The 23,905-nt window shown below is 39.0% G+C and overlaps 2 protein-coding genes across 4 annotated transcripts in view; one reads left to right on the top strand and one right to left on the bottom strand.

The window, feature by feature from the left end:
- The first annotated feature begins 1,399 nt into the window (after positions 1-1,399).
- Positions 1,400-17,677, top strand: SPATA2 (spermatogenesis associated 2). 3 transcript variants are annotated; one of them, XM_074210234.1, is made up of 3 exons: positions 1,400-1,492; positions 11,901-12,343; positions 14,142-17,677. In XM_074210234.1, the coding sequence occupies exons 2-3, from the start codon at positions 12,026-12,028 to the stop codon at positions 15,387-15,389; spliced, it is 1,566 nt and encodes a 521-aa protein (XP_074066335.1). In that variant the 5' UTR covers positions 1,400-1,492; positions 11,901-12,025; the 3' UTR covers positions 15,390-17,677. The 3 variants fall into 3 exon arrangements, with proteins under 3 accessions (XP_074066335.1, XP_074066333.1, XP_074066334.1); XM_074210232.1 differs by lacking the exon at positions 1,400-1,492 and adding an exon at positions 4,485-4,804; XM_074210233.1 differs by lacking the exon at positions 1,400-1,492 and adding an exon at positions 5,027-5,244.
- The window catches only part of SLC9A8 (solute carrier family 9 member A8), a 154,771-nt gene continuing 143,881 nt past the window's right edge, over positions 13,016-23,905 (bottom strand). Inside the window, exon 17 of the transcript XR_012473487.1 lies at positions 13,016-15,301. The gene's annotated coding sequence lies outside the window, so the exon portion shown is untranslated. The remainder of the gene's footprint in view (positions 15,302-23,905) is intronic.

The following is a 23,905-nucleotide window of genomic DNA, read 5'->3' as shown; positions in this document are numbered from 1 at the left end:
CCCAACTGCTTATCTTTCCTAAGATTTCAACTGAATTTAATCTAGGCTTCTAGATGTGAAGTTTGCAAAGAAAAGGAAACAAGCATTCCCTAAGCACCTATTATTTTTCAAGAACTAACTTTTGTGTTAAGAACTTTACAAATATTATCTCATTTGATCCTTAAAATGACTTTAGGAGATAGATGCTATCATTACCCTAATTTTACAGTTGAGGAAACTGAGGCTGTGAGTGGGGTACACAACTAATAAATGTCTTGGGCCAGACTTGAAGTCTGGTCTTCCTGATTCCAGGTCCAGTTACTAAGTGCTCCAAGCAAAAGGCTAATTGGTAAGTGGCTATACTACTCTAGCATCTCTATTGAGACTACTCCATGGGCCACTCCACAGGCCACTCCACTTCAGAATAACTGTTAGTAGGGCATATTCCCTGATCTGCAACCCTTTGAACAATGGTTTCATAAATAGATCTTTCTTCTCTACCCCTCCCTTCAAACCCCCTCAAAATAAGATATAACCTAATAGCTAAGTTCTTATTAGAAAGAAGTATGTCGATTTTTCATTTTATCAACTATGCTAAGTAGTAGTACATAATTAATAACATAGGATAATTCTATAACCTGTTATTTGTTATGTAATGTATTCTGAGATGACCACAAGGTTGAAAATTTATTTCTCAAAAAAGGAAATCATAGGTCTCTCTCCTCACTAACTTCATAAATAAAGCACACAGTTCTTATTTGGTATACTCAAGACAACAATAACTGCAAGAGGTGAGGAAATGCTACAGAGTAGTAACAATGTATAGCATTTCCATTGTGGACTGCTAAAACAAAGGGCTCTTTAGCATTGCTTATATATATATATATATATATATATATGTATATATATATATATACATATATATATATATATATATAAAATATCTGTATATAATATATATATAGCTTTCCAGTTTACAGGGTGTTTTTCTCACAAAAACCCTTGTGAGATAAACAATGAATGTATTATGTCCTCATTTTAGAGTTTGAGTAAACTGAGGTAGTGAGAGAGAGAAAGAGGGCCCAAGGATACTGCAGGTAGTTAAGTGAAAAAATTTAGATTTAAATGCATTCTATGATGCTTCTAATGATAAGGATTTATCAACCACATGACTTTGGGCATCTCCCAAAGACCTTTTCTGATGCTTCATTGTATAGTGTCCATGGATTTCTGAAGACTGTGCAACGGTACAACATGAAAAGACCCAAGTATGCACACAAACGTGCACATCTTTTCACCTGAAGACCAAACTAACCTTAGACATGCTCTTCCCCAGGAGATGGCCTGTCAGGTATTAAATGATGTAGCAAGTTACTCTCTCCAGGAGTCTGTAGAAGTGGTATTTACCTCAATGGGAAACTACATGTATAGAAGAGCAATGGTAAAGCACCCTTTGTTTTAGTAGTCCATGATGGAAATCCTTCACATTTGCTCATAGGAGGGTTTCTGTATGGTAAGTGCCAAGAATGAAGTGCTGTAGAATCAGAATTTCAGAGGTAGACAGAACCTTGGAGAACATCTAGTTTTCAGTTCCTTCTCTTTACAGGGTAGGAAATTGAGACCAAGAGAAGGAAAATTACTTCAGTGAATTCTTGAAATCAATAAACTTAGCTTGAAAGTTTGTCCAGCTCTTTTTTTTTTTTTGCAAGGTAATAGGGTTAAGTGGCTTGCCCAAGGCCACACAGCTAGGTAATTATTAAGTGTCTGAGGCCAGATTTGAACTCAGGTACTCCTGACTCCAGGTCCCACATTCTATCCACTGAGACACCTAGCTGCCCCTAAGAAAGTTTTTGACTTATCTGGAATTTCTTGGGGAATCATCAATATAGAAAATCATGTATACAAGAACTGAAATCAAACTGTTCTTGGGTCAAAAACACAGCAGTAATGGAAGGTTTGATTTCATAGATTAAAGAAGCATCACCAGTTCTGTACTTTATAAACAGAGAGGCAGCATGATATAGTGGAACAAAAATTGGGTTTGGAGTTGTGTTGGATTTGAAATCTGAATGTCATTTATTGAGTCTATAAATGGTAAGAGATTGGACTAGACCAAGGGTTCTTAACCTGGGGTCTATGAACTTATTATTCACAATAGCATCCGACATACATTTGAAATATGAAAGTTTATTATTTACAGTTTTCTTATTTAAGTAATCTAATACAATGAACCTCTTGCAATAAAACTCCATGATTCTCATTGCCCAACCTAGGGCCCAATGATTGGAAACCACTAAAATAAAACTGATATGATGAACAATAATGCAATATAAAATCAAGGATACAAAAAAAATTAAACTTTAATTAGTATATAAGTAGTAAAATTGTGCAAGTCATAGACTGTCAGAGATAGAAGGGATCTTAAGAAGTTCAACCAAAAATGTCAGAACAGGTAGGGAACTTTGGAAACTATCTAGTCCAATTAGTCTAAACTTATTTTACGGAGGTAGTAATTGAGGTTCAAAATCCCCATTAGGACTCTCCCATTTTTAAATGTTAACAAGTATTTATGTGCTGGGCAAAGAGGGAGTGTAGGATAATGGATAGAGAGAGCCTCTGAGTCAAGAAGACCTGGTTTCCAGTCTTAGCCTTGACACTTAATGGTAGTGTGACCCTGAACTCAAGTCTCACCAGGGCTCTAGACAACTCTAAAACCAGATGTTGCAAAGAAGATTGCCTTTGTGCATTTGTAAATGGAGTTTCCTCCTCTGAGAGGATCTATCAATTTGAAATTCTAAAAAGTCCAGTCCCTATTCCTCTGGCACCTGAATTTCAGGTTAAACTGTTAAATGCTGAGAACATAAATACAAAAGTGACAGAATCCCTACTCTCTAGGACCTTGTGTTTTATATGTTAGTTTTACATAGGTCAGATTTGATTTAACTCTTTTTATATTCATGTTGATTGGAACTTCTTGTATGATCAGTTTATAGAATATGTAGATGTAAATATGTGCATATGCCTATTCTGTATTCTGAAGATCTAAGGGAGGTGGCTGCAGTTTAGAAGAAAGAGCACAAGGCAGTTTAAGAGGCCTGGGGCTATGTATGATCTTATACAAGCTATATTCCCCCTTTAAGACCCATTAATGCTATCTGTACAAGGAGGTGGTTGGTGTTGATCACAGGAATATATATTTAAAACCAAGGGACTTTTACAGGCCATTGAATCAAATTCTCTCATTTTATAGATGAGGAAACTGAGGCACAGGGCAATTTAATCTCTAAGGTCTTGTCCAGCTCTTCTATGAAATGAACTTTAACATTTGTTGGGAACCCTGGCTGAGGGGTACAGAGGTGAACAGTCACAGTTCCCATGGATATATGTCTTGTGAAATAGAATCAGGTGGACACCACTCCTTATTATGGGTCTGAGGAATCCCAAAATGTCTGTATTCCTTCTAGTTGGAGACAAATGTACGTAAAGATTCTGGTTAATACATTTGCAAACTCTAAAACTATTTGCTGTAAGGAGTGAATTGGGAAAAAACCCTACTTGTAGAAAGAGGTATAATTTTGTTTTTGAATTTATTTTTTTCCAATTACATGCAAGATAATTTTCAACATTCATATTTTTGTAAACTTTTGAGTTCCACATTTTTCTATCACCCTCCTTCCCTCTTCTCTCTCCATGGCACCAAACAATCTGATACAGGTTATATATATATACAATCATGCTTAACATATTTCCATATTAGTCATGTTGTTTAAGAAAAATCAAAATTAAAGGGGAAAAAAACCATGAGAAAGAAAGAAAAGCAAAAAAGGTTTTAAAAAGTAAAAATTACTATGCTTTTGTCTTCATTCAGATTCCATAGTTTTTCCTCTGGAAGTGGATGGCATTTTCCACCACAAGTCTTTTAGACTCAACGTTGGAGGGAATGTCCTTTATTGCTGAACTGCTAAGAGGAGCCATGCCCATCTTAGTTGGTCATCTCACAATTGTTATTGTTAATGTATATATGATATATAATGAATATAATATATATTATATAATGTGTATTTCCTGGTTCCCCTCACTTCACTGGGCATTAGTTTATATAAGTTTTCCCAGACTGGCCCAGTTTCCCCCCATTGCCTCCCACACTGAACATCTTAGCCAATCTGATAGGTACGAGGTGGGTACCTGAGGTCTTTTAATTTGCATTTCTCTAAAGAATAGCGATTTTCATGTGACTGTTGAGATCTTTAGTCTCTTCGCATCCTTGGACCGTTTGCCAATTGGGGAATGACTTTCGTTCTCATAAATGTGCCTAAATTAAGGGCTGTCCCATCAGGAGCCCAGCCAGGCTTCGGAGCTTCCCCTCTCTAAGGCCCCGGGCCTCGCCCCCGCCCCCGTCCCCGTCCCACTCCGCCGGTTCCCAAGGCAACTCAAACCGCCACAACCTTGGGGCGTAGCTCCGGAACGTCACTTCCTTTCCGTTGACTTCCGGGTCGTCACCCGGGCTCCCTGCCGCTTTCCCTCTCAGGACCGGACTGGACCTAGGTCGTCGCCGCCGCCGCCGCCTAACCTCCCGCTTCCCAGGAGGGTGCTCGCCTCACGCCGGGCGGGGCCGCGGCCTCCCCGCCCCCCACGCGCGCAGCCGCAACCGCGGCCGAGCCGTATCACTTCCGGTCCGTGTGTTTCCGGGTCGCCTCCGTCCCTGAGGGCTCGGGTCTCGCTCGCCCCTCGGGCGGCCGGAGTCTGGAGCGCCCCTGGCCCGGCCCCGGCTCCTCCGCCTCCCGCACGCTCCCCGCCACGGCCCGAGGCGGCGGCGGCCTCCTCGGTAAGTGACCCGCCACCCTGGGGTGGCCCCGGGCGGAAATTCCCCCCGACCGGCGGGGCTTCCCCGGCTCGGGGCTTGGGGCGGGCGGGCCCGGGGCGCCCGGGGCACCCGGCGCTGGGGCTTCGGGGGCGGACCCCGGCGCGGGGGGAGCCCGTTCAGAACTGAAGAGGTGCCCGGGACCCCCCGGGGGCGGCCGGGGGCGGCGGCCATCCAGCTCGGAGGAAGCGTGGATGGGAGTGAAGGGGAACTGGAGCCCACACGACGGCCCGGGGGGCGGAAAAGAGGGGTCCTGGACGAAGAGTCGGGGCTGGGAGAACGCCGGACTCGGGGTAGTGAATCTCTAGGGGTCTCCGAAGATTGAGAGAGAGAGAGACAATCAGGAGAGTTTGGTGAAAAGACAGTACAAGTCATTAAGATAAAGCCTCCTTGGTGAGGAGAAGGTGAGGAATCTTTTTGGTCCCCATTTGAAGGGCAAAACAGCAAGATAGCTTACTTTTCATAGCGCCACAAGGGAATAGATCCTGTTAAACTAAACAGAAGACCGATTTTAGCAATGTCGATCTCATTTTGAGCTTCAGAAATTTGGGTACTTGGTATTTTGCATTTATTTGGTCTGGGGTGAATCTAATCAGATCTTTGAATGTTAGCTATTGGTGGAAAGGGCCCTGTGGATTTCTTTTAAGTTGTATGAATTTCCTTTTGGGAATCCCTTCAGAGAGTATAAGAATTGGGACGTTCTTCCATTGCATCTGCACTGAAGAAATTTCTATTAAGTTATGCCGATATAGGGTTGCTCTATCTTGTGGATTTAGAGTGAAATGTGATAGAAATAACTTGTCTTTTCTCTGTGGTAAATGGTGTGTTTTCACTTTGCTGTTTTGAAATGTTTGTGTTTGAATGGGTCCACTGAGGCCAAAGGTGAGCTAATTCTGATTTGGCCAGGAAATCTACTTAAGCTCATTTTGGCTTTCAACCAGCATACCTTTCCATTGAGGTGATTAAAAAATACGGTAGAGCTGCAGAACCTCAGGTTGACAGTTTGCTTTTTCAAAAGGGGACCTTATTTTGGAGCATTGTTTAATGCTGACTGGGCACCTTAGCTCCTTGCAGCTGTCTGTCTGCTTTAGGGATATTTACAGTTGAAGGCTTTTGGGAAAGTGACAAGTGTTTGCATCCTGATCCTCAAATTGCTTTGATAAATTAACTGGTACTGCAGCTGGGCTGCCTTAGTCTTCTATAACTGTGTTGTTTTGCATAGAGCCTAATTTTGTTCAGCTCTCAAAGTGCTGGGAATACTGGCTGAAAGTGAATAAAATGCAAACATGATTCTCAGAAAAAGCTTTTGCTATGATCAGGGACAATGCAATTTTTAATTCCCTTCATGGTATGGAGGAGCTAGCTGCCAGAGCAAATTCTAAAGCTAATTAGTCTTGGTCTTTGCCCCTCTCCTAGAAAAGGGTTTACCTTTTCTGATTGAGGAGAAGAGATACTAAAGGAATGAGAGAAGGGATGAGTTTTGTTCTTCTGTTCTTGCTCAGTGCCAGGAGGCAGAAATACTTTTCATTAGAATTTTGTTTTTGAAATTTGACTATGGGGCAGCTAGGTGGTACAGTGGATAAGAGTATTGGCTCTGGAGTCAGGAGGACCTGGATTCAAATCTGCCCTCAGACACCTAATAATTACCTTAGCTTGTATGATCTTGGGCAAGTTATTTAACCCCATTGTCTTACAGAAAACAAAAAACAAAACTCAACTGTACCTTTAATGGACTTTTCCAATGTTATAGTCCTTCTAAATTGAACTGGCTTGATTTACCTAACTTTAAAGACAACTATCCATTGTACCACAAGCTGCCAGTTTACTTTGGTTCCTGATCTATTTGTATTAGTTCTTAAACTGTCAAATGAATTCACCCCTTAATGTTAGGGCTGTTGCAGGTCTTAAATTATCTAGTTCAACTCTCTTATTTTATAGTTTAGGAAATTGATCTAGAAAGGTTTGCACCAAGTCACACAGTTAATAGCAGAAATAGTACTGAAATCCTGCCTCCCAGTCCAGCTCTTCTTCCCTTACTTCTGTGGAATGAATTGTATGATTAAAAATAATAGCCAAAGGGGCAGCTACATGGCACAGTGGATAGAGCGCCAGCTCTGGAGTCAGTAGTACCTGAGTTCAAATCCGACCTCAGACGCTTAATAATTAGCTAGCTGTGTGACCTTGGGCAAGTCATTTATCCCCATTGCCTTGAAAAAAGGTAAAATGATAATAATAGCCAAATATTTTTACATGCTAAATACTTTTTTCATTATTGTTGATATGTATATATGCAAATGTGTACTATTTTGTAACTAAAACAATTAACCTTTGTAAAAAAATGTAAGCTCAGTTTGAAGGAGTCTGGGATTTCCTTCTTTCTTTAAATTGTTTTAAGAACAGTAAGTTTTAAGAAGAAGCTTATGTGACTCTTAAGTAGGTTTTTAATCCTTAAAAGTATGTGTGTGTGTGTGTGTGTGTGTGTGTGTGTGTGTGTGTATACACACACATCAGGAAAAATTTTTGTTGGAGCTAGTAGGCAGCTTATTTAAATGGTTTAATTACATTAATAAATTCATGCAATTTATGTTTATGTCCTTTGGTAAACTCATTCCATGGGAACTCCCAATGAGTTTTTTCTTGTACTCTCAGTAGAATGAATTATTTGTTGCTTATATTTTCCTATAACTCTGCTACCAGCCCATCTTCCCCCACCTCCACCCCCCCTTTCTCTTATGACATCCTTTTGTCATTTCTCCTGAAGAATTCCTCCTCTTCCATCTTACTGCCTTATAGTCTGATTTCTGACCTCATTATTCAACTGAAGTCTCTCTCTCTCCAAAGTTACCAATTATCCCTTATAACTCTACAATCTAATGGCCTTTTCTCAGTCCTCATTTTATTTTCACTTTTTGTAGTTTTTTTAATGTTGACTGCAACCTTCTCCTGGGCACTTTTTCTTAATGCTGACTTCAGTGTCACCTCTTTATTCTCAATCTGTTCAATTACTCCATCTCAGCATCCTTTGTTACATCATCCATGTTCTGTCCCTTTATTATGAACATTCAGCACTTATCACAGTGCCTCTAACATAGAAAAGTTTAATTTATGTTGAATTAATTATATTACCCACAGACTGCTCCTGCCCATCATATGTGATGGGATAACCTTCATTGCCCTTTGGGTTGATCCCCAACTCTAGTTCATCAAAAATTGCTATATTCTTTGACTCAGCTATCCAACATCACAGGAACAAGATTGATGTTAAAAAGATAGACTGTTTCAGGAAGAAGCTTAGAGTTCATTAAAAGAAATGTGCAGATTGTCTTTGAGGAAATTAGATTGCTCTTCTATTCTTTTCCAGGCTTGGGTCTGTCCAAGACCTCAGATATGTACATATGAATTGTATAGGTGACTTGCATGGTTTATAATCTGAACAGTAGTCTTTCTTAAGGTATTTGGTTTTTTCCTACATGGATAGTTATTCTTTTTGAGTGTTTCCAGATCTTATTTAAGAGATTCTGCATTCTTCTGGGTCATCCTGTTATCAGCTCAGTGTCAGTCCATCAACCATCATTTCTGAAACACCTGTGTGCCAGACTCTGCACTATGGGGATATAAAGAAAGGCAAAAGGCAATCCTTGCCCTCAAGGATTTTACAGCCTAATCAGGGAGACAACACAGAAACAACTACATAAATAAAAGATATACATAGGAAAAATTGGGATAGATTCAGAGAGAAAGCACTGAGATTAAAGAAGACTTAGAAGAGCAAGTTGCAGAAGGTTGACCTTTAACTAAGATTTGAAGGAAGCCAGGGAATCAAGGAAGAAAGAGTTTAAAGGATGGGGGATAGCCAGTAAGAATGCTCAATCAGAAGATGGGGCATGTTTGAAGAATTGAAAGAAGGCCACTGGGTTATAGAGAATGTGGGGGGGGTGTAAGTGCAAGAAGATAGGAAAGTTGAGAAGAAGGCAATAGATTATAAATGACTTTTAATTTAAAACTAATGATCTTATAGTTGTCATCCTAGAGTTAATAGGGAGTCATTGGAGTGGCTCAGAAGGATGGTTTGGTAAGATCTGAATTTTAGAAAACTCAATTTTGACAGATGAGTGGAGGATGGACTGGTGTTAGGGAAGATAAGATAGAATAGATTGATTGGATATAGGAGGTGAGAGATTAGAATTATGGACAATTTCAAGTCACTGTTATTAATGCTGAAGTTAGGATTAGGGAAGGGTTGGGGAGGTGAGTTTGTTGGTTATGTTGAATTTTCAGTGTCAATGGGACATCCAAACTTAAGATTTCCAATAAGCTGTTGAAGATGTGATGGAGGTCTAAAGAAAGGTTAGGGCTAGGAAAATAGGAACGGAGAATCATCTCCATAGAGAGTTTAACTGAATTGTGGAACTGATGAGATCACCAATTGAAATAGAAATGAGAAAAGAACCTAGCAGAAAGTGTTGAGGGAACTCCACCTCCATTAGCAAGCATGACAAGGAATGCTAGTTAGATTCAGCAAAGAAGACAGAGAAACAGAAGAATGAGGAAAGAAATGTGTCATGCAAACAGCAGAGAGTGATCAACAAAGTCAGAGGCTGCATAAAAGGACAAGGATGAAGATTGAGAAAAGTCATTAGATTTGGAGATGAAAAGATAACTGGTAACTTTCTAAGGAGCAATTAAATGATGGGTTTGGAAGCCAAACTATAAGTAGTTAAGAGAGTGAGAGGAAAGAAATTAGGAATACCAATTGGAGAAGACCTCCAGGAGTTTGACCATAGGGAGATATAGGATAACTAGTAGGGGATGAAGGGAGATTTTTTTTTTAAATAGAGGGGGACATATGGGATAGCCATTAGACAGGGAAAGATTGGAAATAAGTGAGTGTGGTGATGATAGAAGGGGTAAATTACTGGGAAAGATGGAATGAAATAAAATCACTTGTTAATATATAAAGGCTCAGCTTGGCAGGGAGAAAAGTTAATTTTTCATGTTACATTAGGGAGGAAATAATGGCAGAAGGCATCTGAATGATGATGTGATAAAAAAAAATGAGAGGAGAGAATTTTTTCCAGTGAAATGGAAAGAACAAGATTTTCAGTGGGGGGGGGGGGGGAGAATCCTCTGAGGTCAAAGAACCTTATCATCTTTGTAAACTTGGGCAAGTCACTTATGAGGGGTTGGGCAAGATAGCTAGCTTCAAGATCCCTTTCAGCTCTAGATTTATGATGTGGATATAAAATTGACAAGACCTGACAACTGATTGGATTTAGTGGAGTGGGGAATGACAGTGAATCTCAGTGACTCCAAAGTTGAAAACCTGGGTGACTAGGAGGATAGTGTGATATTCTTTACAAAAAAGGTAAGCTTCGAGGAAAGTGAGGTATAGGAATGATTACTCATTAGTTTCATTTTTGAATCTGATGTTTGAGGTACTTACAGGTGAACCAGTTGGAGACATTTCAAAGGACTCCAATAAAATAAGACTGAAACTCAAGATTAAAAATAGACATTTTAGATCTGAGTGTTAGGAGAGAGTTGATAATTGAACCAGTGAAAGGTAATGAGATCATTAAGAGAATTTATATATAGAAGAAATAAGAGGGTCCATTTTAGAGTTCCATGGTTAAAGAGTAGAATATTCATTATGAGTCAGTGAAAAGGATTGGAAACAGGAATATCTGAAGGCCCTCACCATCCAGAATCTCTCTTGGACTTGTGCCAAACTCCATGACAGTGAGAATATACATCTTGTTTTTATATTCTCCTTTGGAGAATATACATCTTGTTTTGTGTCTTCCTCGAAATTAATAACAGGTTTCCTGTTAATATTTTACAAGGAATATTCTAGTATTTTGACAATGATAGAAGATACTTTGCTGGAAGGAAACTTGTAAAGCAATGTTTTACTCTATCATATTTGTTACTTTTTTTTAATAATCTATAAACATTGGGGGCAGCTAGGTGGCGCAGTGGATAAAGCACTGGCCCTGGAGTCAGGAGTACCAAATCTGGCCTCAGACACTTAATAATTATTACCTAGCTGTGTGGCCTTGGGCAAGCCACTTAACCCCATTGCCTTGCAAAAACCTAAAAAAACCTAAAAAAAAATTAGTCTATAAATAGTAACTTTTATATTCAGGTAGTCTGTTGCTTGAACCATAACTTGAAGAATTTCTAGCATGTTAAAAAACCTGCCACAGTCTAAACTTCTTAATAAAGCTTTTGAGAACATTATGCCACAATGAAGCATTAGAGTAGAATTAAATGAGGTTAGATAGATTAAAGATAATTAAGTTTAAGCTTTTTAAAATGACATTGGATCCAGTTTTTCTTGCTTTAAAAAATATTTAAGAAAATTGGTATTGCATTCAACATTAATTCATAAGATAGGATTAGTTAGGTGGGTTCTACAGGAAGTTAAGTTTGATTCCTATATTTATCCTCAAGACCCAAGACTATCTAACATACCTATTAAATCCAATGTAATTATTAAAGTATTTTGTAAACTATATCAAAGCACAAAGGCTTTAGAGTCCCACCATTTACTTAGCTGTATTACTTTGATATGTCATTTATTCTTTTGAGCTGTTTCTTATCTGTAAAATGGGGATAATGCTACTACTTTTGCCACAAGATGTAATGAAAGTTAACTGAAATGGTATAATTATATATTACTTTATGGTTAACAAACTACTTAAAGGAAGAAAAAAAGAATTTCCAAAATGCTATAATTTTAAAATTTAAGCAAAAAAATTTAACAGATTATTTCAGATATTTATTGCTTGGCATAAAATTTTCAAAATTGGTTTCCAAATTAACTAAATTGCAAGTTCCACTAGCAGTAACAGTCTGCTCTGAATTTTGTGTATCTCCTAGCACCTAGCATGATGTTCTGTACTTAGAAGTGCTTATAAATGTTCAGATGCATGTTATTAGCAATAACAACAATAACTGGTGATGAAACAAGTTGGAAGGGAGGCTTATTTTTCAGAGACTTGGTTTAAGGATGATCATGTGGAAACTACTCATATTATTTTTATTTCTCCTCTTCCAGAAACCACAATTGTCCAAGACAGATAGCATGCCAGTACCCTTTAAGATTGCCATGCCCCCTGGAGAGAAGCCATGGAAGAGATGAGGTAGCTGCTACCTGGGAATATTCTAGGAAAGCTGATTTCAATGGATACAAAATATAAAGACGACTTATTCAGGAAGTACGTGCAGTTTCAGGAGTCCAAAGTGGATGCTTCCAGCACTAAGCAGCGACCTGTCAATGATGAGTACCTCCGGGTGGCGGCCTCGGCTGTACTTAGTCTGCATAAGATCGAGCCCTTTTATAGATTCCGGTTGATCAAATTTTATGAGGTGGTTGAAAACTCCCTTCGCTCACTGAGGTCCTCTAACTTGCAGACTCTCCACAACGCATTCAACCTGCTGGAGACAGTGGGAATCAACCTCTTCCTTTATCCTTGGAAGAAGGAATTCAAAAGTATTAAAGTAAGGCATATAGAAGTGCTTTCCTATAGCTTAAATAAAGTAGACTGTAGGGGGAAGGTTCTTCTCCAGAACTACATCTATCTCTATTAATACACCCTAAAGTTATGGATGTCTAGTATAGTGGAATAAGGCTTAAACTAGGAATCAGAAAACATAACCAAAACTAGTATAGTGACCTCTTAGGTTACTTTGTCTCTTCACTATTATGTAGACAGATGTCTTTTTAGCTGTTATGACCCATGTTTTTGATCTTAAGCAAAGAGATTGTTCTAGTGTTTCTCTATTTCTCTTTGGGTCAAGTGGTATAGTGAATGGATCCCTGGGTTTGGAATCAAGAGAACTGAGTTTGAATCTTAACAGTTAATTATTGATAATAAATAAGCCCTCTCTGGGGCTCAGTTTTTTTTTTTTTAGGTTTTTGTAAGGCAAATGGGGTTAAGTGACTTGCCCAAGGCCACACAGCTAGGTAATTATTCAAGTGTCTGAGACTGGATTTGAACCCAGGTACCCCTGACTCCAAGGCCGGTGCTTTATCCACTACGCCACCTAGCCACCCCATGGGGCTCAGTTTTTCGATGAAGGACTAAACTAGTTGGTCCCCCCCTCCATGCCTATCCCCTCTTCCCTCCCCCTCCAAGCTCTAATGAACATAAACTACAAAGAATAAGTGTCAAGAGTTCTATTTTTCCACTGCCTTAAAGCTGGGAAAGATGTAGAACCAGCATAGGATCCATTGATTGGTACCCTCTATGTACTTGATACCTCAGAACCTTTGCCTCCCCTTATACTAACTGGCGTTGCTATAGTGCTTTAAGGATTGCAACAACACTGTGAATCTAATTATGATGCAAATATTAATTTCCTCATTTAACAGATGAGGAAATTGAAGCTTATAGGAATGAAATGACTTGAACTCAGACCTTCTTTCTTCAAATAAAGTGTTCTTTTTCACCATGCTATTATCTTTCATGGTATACTCTTATATGGTTTTGATTCTGGCAGGAAAACTTAACAGACTTGTCAGTAAAAGTTTGTGTCAGTGTTTTTATGATTTAGTATGTATGCCAATGGGCATTTGAAGGAAGGTGGGATGGGACTTCTTTTTTGGGGGGTGGATTAATGGGGCAGGGTGGAAATTCCTTATTTCCCAGTTTACTCATTCAGGGTACCTCATAAAAGACTTGTAGTAGGATGAATTCCCTCTTTTTACAGAAGTAATAGAATCCCAAAGAGGCTAAATAACTTGCTTAGACATGACTATGCCTATTTAGTAAATAGAGCCAGCACTAGAAACTGAACTATTTTATTTCTAATCCAATATTCCATCTATTTTTGGTTTGAACCAGAAATCTTTCTGGAATACTAAGTTAGATGGTAATTCAGATTTAAAGGTCTATATTGTCTATATGAAAACATTCAAATAATTTTACAAATGGGTTAATTGTATTGTTTCATACTAATGAAAACCCAAGAAAGAAGTTTATTGAATTTTTTTCCTTTGAATTTACTCCTTTTTGTAATTTACCACTCTTTACCCTGTTGGTAGAAATCCCCAGTCCCACAAAATCATCATTAGTTCTCTTCCTGGATTTTCAGAGAGGAGAGGTGGAATTTTCTTCATACAAGTAGTGTCTTGGACTTCGGGAAACATTAATTTCAGTCTCCTAGATCATGAGTCTAGTGAAGTAATTCACTTCCCCTTTCCCCACATGATATCTATTAAAGTTAATTGGGAATTGTTTTCCATTTTGTGTATATTCAAGGGAAAATACTGGATTTTTTTCCTTCTCTTTTCTAGACCTACACAGGACCTTTTGTTTATTATGTGAAATCAACATTGCTCGAAGAAGATATTAGAGTCATCCTGAATTATATGGGCTATGTCCAGGATCTTGGAAGTGTGTACAGGCTCAAAGAACTGGTAGAAACTTTGCAAGTGAAAATGGTCTCTTTTGAGCTTTTTTTGGCCAAAGTAGAGTGTGAACAATTGCTTGAGATACACTCCCAGGTGAAAGACAAGGGTTACTCAGAGTTAGATGTGGTGAATGAGCGTAAGCACAGCAATGAAGATGTGAGGGGCTGCTCGGATGCCATGAAAAGACGGGTAGAGAGTAAGGAGAACCTCACTTCTTCTATGGCACGGATGGCCCTTCAGAAATCAGCCAGTGAGAGGGCAGCAAAAGATTACTTCAAGCCCAAAGTGAATAAACCTTCCAAATCCATGGACACTTATGATAGTTACTGGGAGAGTAAGAAGCCACCACTGATGACTTCACTTAGCCTCAGGAAGGAGCCTGCAGTGGTAGATATGGAAGATGATATCAAAGATGAAATTATTCGACCATCTCCTTCTCTCTTGACCATGTCCAGCTCCCCACGTAGTTGTTCTGATGAATTTGTGCCCCATTCCTCAAATCCCAATGGCATGTTACGAACCATCCCTTCTTATAACACTTATTTTTCCCCTCAAGATGATCTAGACCTTTACACAGATCCAGATTCCAGGGGCACATATAGGAGACCAGATTCTCTCAAGCCAGATGTGTGGCTATTCCGTAATGATTCCAACCCCTTCTACCACAAGCGTGCACATCCCGCCAAAGAGACTGCCTCTTCCAAGTGCCAAAGCTGTGGCCTCCATTGTGGCTCTTCCCTCTGCCAGCGGTGTGAAACTGTCCTCACATGTCGGCAGGACTATCCTGTCACCAAACAGAACAACTTCCCTATAAAATCAGGCTCCCATGATGGTTTGCCCCATGGGGCCACCCTGAGGGAGAAGTCTTTGTATGCAGCACAGACTCAGGGCTCTGAAAGAGCATCTCACCTTCACTCAAAATCCAAGGCTACAGCTGCATCTCGCTGTGGTTTCTGCAACCGGTCAGGAGCCTCTAATACATGTGCAATCTGTTCAAAAGTCTCATGCGATACCTGCCTCACTGCTTACCACTACGACCCATGCTGCAAAAAGAGTGAACAACACAAATTCATGCCTAACAGTCAGCTCAACTATAAGTCAACTCAGTTCTCCCATCTTGTGTATAGATAGACTCAAACTTGCATATTCTACACAAAGGGCTAAAACTATACTTTGTGACTTCCTTGGTGGAGTCTAATGCTGACCTCGGAAGTGGAGCTATGCTGACCTATGGGGAATGACATTTCACCCCTCCCGTTGTTGGCGTTTGTATCCTCATCCACGCTGCACACACCTCGGGATCCACACTGCTGTCAGATCTTTTTAGCAATGGATGCTTTGTGATTCCATAAGGGGGAGAGGACCGACCAGGTTTCCTTCCAGTTTGGCACTTAAGTTTGCTAGTCCTCTTATACACACTCCACCCCTACTCAAGTTTTTTTTTTAAAGGAGTTTGATTTGATATGTAGGGTTTTCAAATGACTGCCTAGCTGCCCCAGTGATGAGCTGCAGTGGGCTGGGGAGGGACAATTAAAAAGATTCATGGTTCCCATTCTGGGGAATAGTGAAAGGTTTGTGAAAGCAGAGCATTCTTTCCCAAGCAGAGCTCTACTGCTGCCCACAGAGGTTTATCTCAAAGCGCTTCCTGAAATAACCACCAACCTTCCCCCTCATTGTTTTAAATACTCACTAAGATCCCTGAGTGGGCTCTCCTGTGCCCCCTCATATTTGGCTCTCTAGGTTTTAAAGTTTGAACAGAAGACAGTCATGCTTGATTTTTGTTGTACTGCCAATAGCTTCCTCTATCGTACTGTACAGTATTAGTGGATTGTTCACATGACATTTGCATTGCATCCATCCAAAAAAGAGGCCTGATTTTAATTCCTTTCTGTTGCACACGTATTGACTCCTTTGTAAATAGGTGATTTGAAAAGTTTTATTTTTTAATAAATATATTCCTTGTGTGCTTAAAATTGATAAAAATCATATGGCTAGAAAAGTTCTCCCTGGGGTTTTTTGTATGTTTTCATCTTGCAGGATGGGAATGAGGACTCTTGTGTTGGTTTGGTTTGCCCTTTAGTTCTTAGCTTCCTAATGTTCCTTGGGTGAAGTTAGTAGTGGGAAGGAATATTGAAGATGGGTTCCTTTTTTGAGTCAGTAGAGGTAACTAAGCTGTTGTCTTCCCTTTTAAAAATATATATATATATATATACTATATGTGTACATATAGATACCTACCTCCCATTTGCACTTCTTGGGGGTTAGTGCAGACTAAGCAGTGTGGCTCTGCCCCTGTAGACTGTAGTACTACCCTCATAAATTTAGAGGCCACACCAAGGGCCTTAATCCTCAGGACTTCACTATGCCCTATGGTCCCTGGCACAAAGTTGGACCTGATCCTCCTAATTGTCTAGGTCTTGTTTCTGAAGGAAATGTAACTTTCATTCCTTTCAACTCACTCCTCCCACCCCCCATTCCCCACCATATCTTTATTCTCAATTTTCAGAATGTGAGAGTTTGAGATACCTTTGCACTTAAAATGGCCAGAAACTGATAGCTTACTAGATATTTTTATATCTTGGCCTGCCCTAAACTCTCTCCAACTGAAGGATACCTTTCCCTTTTGACTCATGCAATGAACAACTCACCTTTATATTTTGCTTTGAGGTGAGGAATGGGGGAAGAGTAAGAAATTCTAAATAGCTTATTTGAACATGCAAAATTATTTCAGCCATAATTCTGTCAAATGTATAAATATCTTGGGACCTTACCAAATGTATTTCCAAGAATAAAGCAAAAAAAAGTTTGGCTTTTTTAAAAAGGTGGGGGAAGGGAGCAAATCTGAATTTGATTAGACATGATGGTCTTACTGACCTCCAGAAGCTCAGTTTAATGATTTTTTTCCCCAATTGTCTAAAATCAATCTTTCTCTTTCTCCATATATATATATATGCATACACATATATCTGATAGATCATGTGTAGATAACACTGTATATAAAACTGAATTTTAAAGAATTTCACTACTGAGATTAGCTACTTCATTCTGATGTGTCATGCCTGTCCTACTTCTGAGGTCTCTAGTTCTCTTGTCCCATGTCCATGCCTACTGCAAATTTCCTAACAAACTGTGAAGCCACGTGACCTACTTAAATGGTGAATTTTAGCCCAGATGACTGCATTAATAAAAGTCTGATGTATAGTACATATTGTCATGGAAATACTATTGTTCAAAACTATTGAATTGCCAAGTGCTCTGACCATGCACTCTCTTGGTGTGTATCTTACTGTACCAGGTTGCTGTGATTGAGACAGTAAAAAAGTATATCTGACTTTTATTTGGAAGTGTTTTGCATTTGATTTTTACTGAGATAAAAGTGATGAGAGATGATTTTAAAAATAAAATGTCTTCCACTGTTATTAATGGAGGTTCCCCCTCCTATTTGGCTTTTTTTTTGAGGGGGCTGGGAGAAATTGCTCAAGTTTGGATGTAATTATAAAATCCCAGGGCACTATAAAGCAACTTTACAAGCATTTATTTATAGTCTAGCCAGGAGCTGAGGATACAACAACAAAAATTAACCAGTTCTGTCCCTATAGAGCTTAGTTTTTTTGGGGGGAATTAATAAAAATATAAAATATACAAAGTAAATTGGGAGAACAGAAAAAGAATAGTAATGGGTTAGGGGGGATCAGAATATGCCTTTTATAGAAGCTGGGGTTTCCGAGAGGGAAGGTGAAGAGGTAGGACATTCCAGAATTGAGGACATTCTGTGCAAAAGCATAGAGGAACCAGATGGAATATTGTTTAATGGGGATCAGTAAGTAAGCTAGTTTAGCAGGATCATAGAATTCAAGGCAGCATGATAGCACAGGAGGTGCTGACCTATAGTCAGGAAAACGTGGGTTCAAATCCCATTGGTACTGCCTCAGCTCACCTCTAAAAGGGATTTGACTCAGTAAACTTCAAGGTCTCTTTCAGCTTTAAACCTTGTGCTTATGATGAGGGAGAAGGAATGTGAAATCTGTCTAGAAAGTTAGGACCTTGTGGTTTTAAATGCCAAACAGTGAAACAAGATGCAACTATTAGCTCTTAGGGGAATGACCTGTGTTTAGTAATATCACTGGTTATTGGAGGAGAGAATGGAAGAATCAGAGACTGGAAGCAAGGAGACCCATAAGTGTCTAAATCAGAGTAGTGGCTATGTGAGTGAATGGAGAGGTAATAAATATAAGAGGTGATGGAAATTGAATTGATAAGACTTGGCAAATGGTGGAATTTGAAGGAGAGTGAAGAGTATGGAACTGAGTATCTGGGATGATCACCAAGTTGAGGCTCTAGTGGTTCTGTGGGAGAAAGAATATTAAATTCAGTTTTGGATATTTGAAACCTGTGGGACATATAAACAGAGGTATTACTGCCAGTTGGAAGATGGAGGACTGGAACCATGAGGGTTCAACATGGGGGCAGGATAGGTAGATTTAAGTCATTTGCATAGATATGGTTGAACCTATAGGAACTGATGAGATTGGTAGAGAAAGATTGAATCCGAGGTACCCTCTCACAGTGGGGAAGAGCAGGGATGATAATTTTGCAAAGGAGTGCTCAACTAGAGAATATCTTGAAAACATGAGTATGTGGAATGAGAAGGCAGTCACTAGTGTGAACACAGCAGGTTGCCGTTCAATCATATCAGTCATGTCTGAATTATTTTCTTGGCAAAGATACTGGAGGGGTTTACTATTTTCTTCAGATCATTTTACAGATGAGAAAGTGAGGCAAACAGGGTTAAATGACTTACCCAGAATCACACTGCTGGTTAAGTATATGAGGCTAGTTTTGAACTGAGGAAGTCTTCCTGACTTCAGGCCCAGCATGCTATCCAGCTAGCTGCCCCAACACTACACAGACATCAAGAAAAATGAGGCCTGAAAAAAGGTTATTCCACAGGAAAAGTCTAAAGCCTAGATAACTAGGACCTGAGACAGAAAGGGGTTGCCCCAGGTTGGTGGCAGCTTTAGGTTAATAATGCCTGCCTCAAGGTGGGGCTATTAAGATCAAATGACACCATGTATGTATGAAAGGGCTTTGGGGGGGGGAAGGATAAATAGGAGATTATTATTAATAAGACTTGTAAAATCGTTCAAAATCAGAGCTGGAAGAAATTTTTAGAACCCACTTTTTCTTGAAAACTATTTTGTTTTTACATCAATTTCCAGTGACTCCCTTTCCCAAAGAAAGAACACTCTCATAACAAGTCAATAAAAATAAAATGCACTGCCCATGTCTGAAAATATAAGCAAGACTCAATGGAAGGGGGTAGGAACTATTCATTCTTCAGCCTCTTTAGTCACACTGGACACAATGACCAGAGTTATGAAGTTTTCCAGTGTTTAACTTTTACTATTGTGATTTTCTTGTATATCATGCTCCTAGTTCTTTATTTTGCTCTTCTCTGTTCATTTGTTTATAGTTACCTTCCCAATTTCCTATGAATTCTTCACATTCATAATTTCTCATGGTGCAATAATCCACTATACTTATACTATGGTTTGTTTAATCATTTCCCAATTGATAGTCACCTGTTTTCCTTCTCGCTATAAATACTATATATACACATGGAATCTTTCCCTCCAGTTTGTCTTGCTAGGCTATGCCTATTAGTAGTATTGGTGGGTCAATGGGTATTTTATATTTTGTAACATTTTAAAAGTAGAATTCCACACTAATTTCCCAGATTGGTTAGACCAATTCCGTGAGAAATCATCTAACTCCCTCATTTTACTGATGAGGAAGCCAAGATCCAGAGAGGATAAGTGATTTGCTTAAAGTTCTCTATTAAATTATTAGCAGGACCCTTTAACATAATCCATACTCCCAGCCCAATAATCTTTCCCCTCTATGTTGCCTCTCTTTTCAATGTTCAGTCCTCTGCCTCCACTATTCTCAGTGATATACTGAACATCTTTAGCTTTTCTCCCTGGATGGGACTCCTCCCTGAGCCACCTAACTTCCTAGGATCATCAGTTTGCTGTGGCTTTAGTAATTCTATAGGAAACCCTTGCTCTTGAAGCCCAGTAGAGCACCCTTTAACAAGACTTGCTTTGGTATCCTAGCAGAGCCCACTGTGATAAGGATTTCAAGGCATGGCTGAAGTTGTATATACTGTGGATTGTGGATGCCTTTGTACCAGTTCAAGAGCAGATTGCATGGTTTACATATGTTTTAGATATCAAAAAAAAAAAAAAACCCAAACACTAGAAGACCTGCATATTTAAACACACTAGGGATTCAACAGCAAAACATTTAACTTCTGCCAGCTCATCTTCTCTGCCCATCTGTGAACTCCATGGTAAAGTGTGAAGAAGGATTTGTGGAATTTTAAATCAAAAAGACTTGGGGCTCAAATCCTGGCTCTTCCACACTACAACTGTGTGACATGGAACAAATCCCTTCTGAGCCTGTTTCCTCATATGTGAAATAAAGGGGTTGAGTTGGGTGACTGCTAAAGTGGCCCCAGGTAGTCATTTTGCCTTTCTGAGTCTATTCATCTGTAAAATGGGACCTTAAAAATGATGTAGTCAACCTTTTTTGAAGAAATGTCAAACCCTTGAGCTTCCTTCCTTTCCCCCTTTTTTAAAAAAATCATTTTATTGATTTATATAGTTTCTTCTTACATTGCCTAAATCTCTTCCAGTATTCTCCCCAACAGCCACTAATATAACTATATATTTTTAAAATTTTATTTAAGGCAATAGGGTTAAGTGACTTGCCCAAGGCCACACAGGCAATTATTAAGTGTCTGAGGCCGGTTTTGAACTCAGGTCCTTCTGATTCCAGGGGCAGTGTTCTATCCACTGTGACACCTAGCTGCCCCAACAATATATTTTTAAGGATAAATAGGAAGAGGAAAATATAAGCAAAACTGATGAGTAATATTAAAAAAAAGTATTTGAAGATAAAAGGAATGTAGCATACCTGTGAACTTCTCATATCTTTTCTTTGGGGCCAAACTAGTACTTTGTAATTTTGCAATATTTGCTTTGCATTGTTTCATGATGGTGGGTAGTTCTTTCTATTTACATTGTTGTAGTCATTGTGTATATTGTTTCTTGGCCTTGTTTACTTCATTCTTCATTTACATCTTTCCATGCTTTTATTTATTCATCATATTCTCATTTTCCTCATTAAATTACCTTCCCTTTCCAGCTGCTACTATACAGCTGGCTGCTATCATAAAGGAAGTATGGAGTTGTCTATAACTTGGGCACCTTCCCAATCATAGCAGCTCAAAAGCTAGTTGAATCAGCTGGGGAAAGGTAAGGCATAACCCTTCCTTAGCCTTAAGGGTAAGGAAATTTGTAGTCAAGACCTTGTCAACTGAAGGCCTCTGGTACATTCAACTAATTATACCACCAGCAGTGTGGACTGAAAAGAATGCTGCACTTAGGAGTTAGGAGACCTGTATTCAAACCTTGGCTGTTGCAATTCCTTCATTTGTGGGCAAATCACTTAAGAACTATGAGTTGTTAATCTTCTTTGAAGAGAGGAAGTAATAATGCTGCAAGCTGGTGGGGAAGGGAGAGTAGGAAGAGATATTTTACAAACCTTAAAAGTTCTATATAAATGTTAACATGCTCATTGTTGTGGGTCTCTGTGGTCTATACTGGGAATGTCACTGGAGAAATTAACAAAGTAGTACGAAGTTGGAGAATTCCAAATGGGGAATGTCTGAGTCTCTGGATATGTAACTATGGTAAATGCTTGCACAATGATTTACAAAATCATCTGTGCATTTGAATCCAGTAATGTGCCTTAAGAGTTCATCAATAGGGGAGGCTAGGTGGTGCAGTGGATAGAGCACCGGCCCTGGAGTCAGGAGTACCTGAGTTCAAATCCTGCCTCAGACACTTAATAATTGCCTGTGTGGCCTTGGGCAAGTCACTTAACCCCATTGCCTTGCAAAAAACAAAACAAAACCTAAAAAAAAAAGTTCATCAATATTCATTTTTATTTCAAAATAAATAACCAGGTTCCTACACCATTATTTTTTATATATTTCTGAAACACAAAGTGCCTAGATTTATGCAAGGAAAAATTCCAGCATATTGACTATACACCATATATATTTTTGCAACTTTCTTCCCATTTCAATCTTCACATCACAAATCAGCAATAAACAGACCCATGGTTTTACAGACGTTAGTTACTAAAAACAATACCACAGCTTATTTATCTGGAGGGAAAGAAGATATGAGGAAAATAAACATAACTTTTACTTGTTTCCACATCCGTGTTTAAAAGGACTTACAGGATTCAAAAACAACACCCCCCCTCCCCTGCACTTAGAAAACAAAGGACTAAAAATTATGATAATCAAATCCCAGGGGAATCTAGCATGAAGTACAACAATAAAGTTTGCAAAACTTATGTGGACAAGTTAAAATTACTTTGGTATCAGTGACAAAGCAACTCAAGTATGCAGATGACATCAAGGTGACAGGCCCTCTTCCACCAAGAGAACATTGACCTCAGTGCCCAGAAGGGCAAGGAGGCTAATGTGCATATTTATTATATGAAATAATACAGAAAGGAATTCAGCATTGCTGCATTTGTTTTGCAGCTACTCATCTTGGTCTCATTGCTCTACTAGACTCTGTTTTATGAAGGCCAGGACAACTTATCTAAACTATATTCTTCCTTACTAGCATCAAGTGTTTAACAAGAGGTGTTCAGTGTTTTTTTGTTGTTGTTGAATTCAGATAAGGGTTTTTTTTTGAGAAGCATCTCAAAGGTGATAGCTAAATTGGCAGCATTTTTTTTTCCTGTTACCTCCTGGGTCTGTCATCAACCTTTCCACTTGAATATGGAAGATGGACTACATTCAACCCAGACTGGTACTGAAAAATGGAATCTGCTACTGAAGTAGCTTTGTAGGTGGGTCACCAGATGGAGGTCAACAGCAGCTAGTGGATGTGAGGCCAGGGGAGAAGGACTAACTTCCTTTCCACTTCTCTCTGGAAAGTCTGGAGAAGGGATGGACCAAACCTAGGGGGAAGCCTCATTCACCTAAATCTTGATTCATCATCACATTATAAACTTAAGGAAGAGAATGTTTTTCCTTTCAGTTCCTCTTCATACTTTATAGAAGTTGTTACATTTGTGCCTTTTTCCATTTCTAAGTAATGCCACTCAAAAGTATAGACCACTAGATTCAAGAAACTGGCACTAGTTATTGGTTTAAAAAAAATCCAATTAGCATATATATATATATATTGAAGGCTGGTCAATGGTGATCTGGTCTTGCATCATAGTCCATGAGCATATTTATAAGTGAAATTTTCCTACTTCTGTGTCTAATATTAATTGCTTAAGTTATTCCCAAACGAGTCTTAATTCCTCCCCTATAAAATGAAGTGATGAAAAAGATAATTTTGAAGGTTGTTTCTAGGTCTGAAAATCCTATGGCTTTCCAATTTTTAACTTCTCTCATTTCCTTAAAAAATGTTTAATCTTCTTTTTATGGCTATCCTACCAGTAGTACACTAAATATAAATAAGCTGACTATGAAATAAGTTACATTCAAATTTATATTTTAACATCTCCACTGCATTAATCTCAAGAAAATTTATGCATGTAGTTTTTAA

This window comes from Macrotis lagotis, chromosome 1 (assembly GCF_037893015.1).
Source record: "Macrotis lagotis isolate mMagLag1 chromosome 1, bilby.v1.9.chrom.fasta, whole genome shotgun sequence".
NCBI lineage: Eukaryota > Metazoa > Chordata > Mammalia > Peramelemorphia > Peramelidae > Macrotis > Macrotis lagotis.
Note: the sequence above shows the minus strand (reverse complement) of the source record. Positions and strands in the feature narration are given on the sequence as shown.

Bases quoted from the DNA above. Each gene is read 5' to 3' on its own strand.
- SPATA2 (XM_074210234.1), top strand. From the start codon at position 12,026: ATGGATACAAAATATAAAGACGACTTATTCAGGAAGTACGTGCAGTTT. The intron at 12,344-14,141 runs GTAAGGCATATA...TCTCTTTTCTAG, and splicing joins AGGAATTCAAAAGTATTAAA to ACCTACACAGGACCTTTTGT.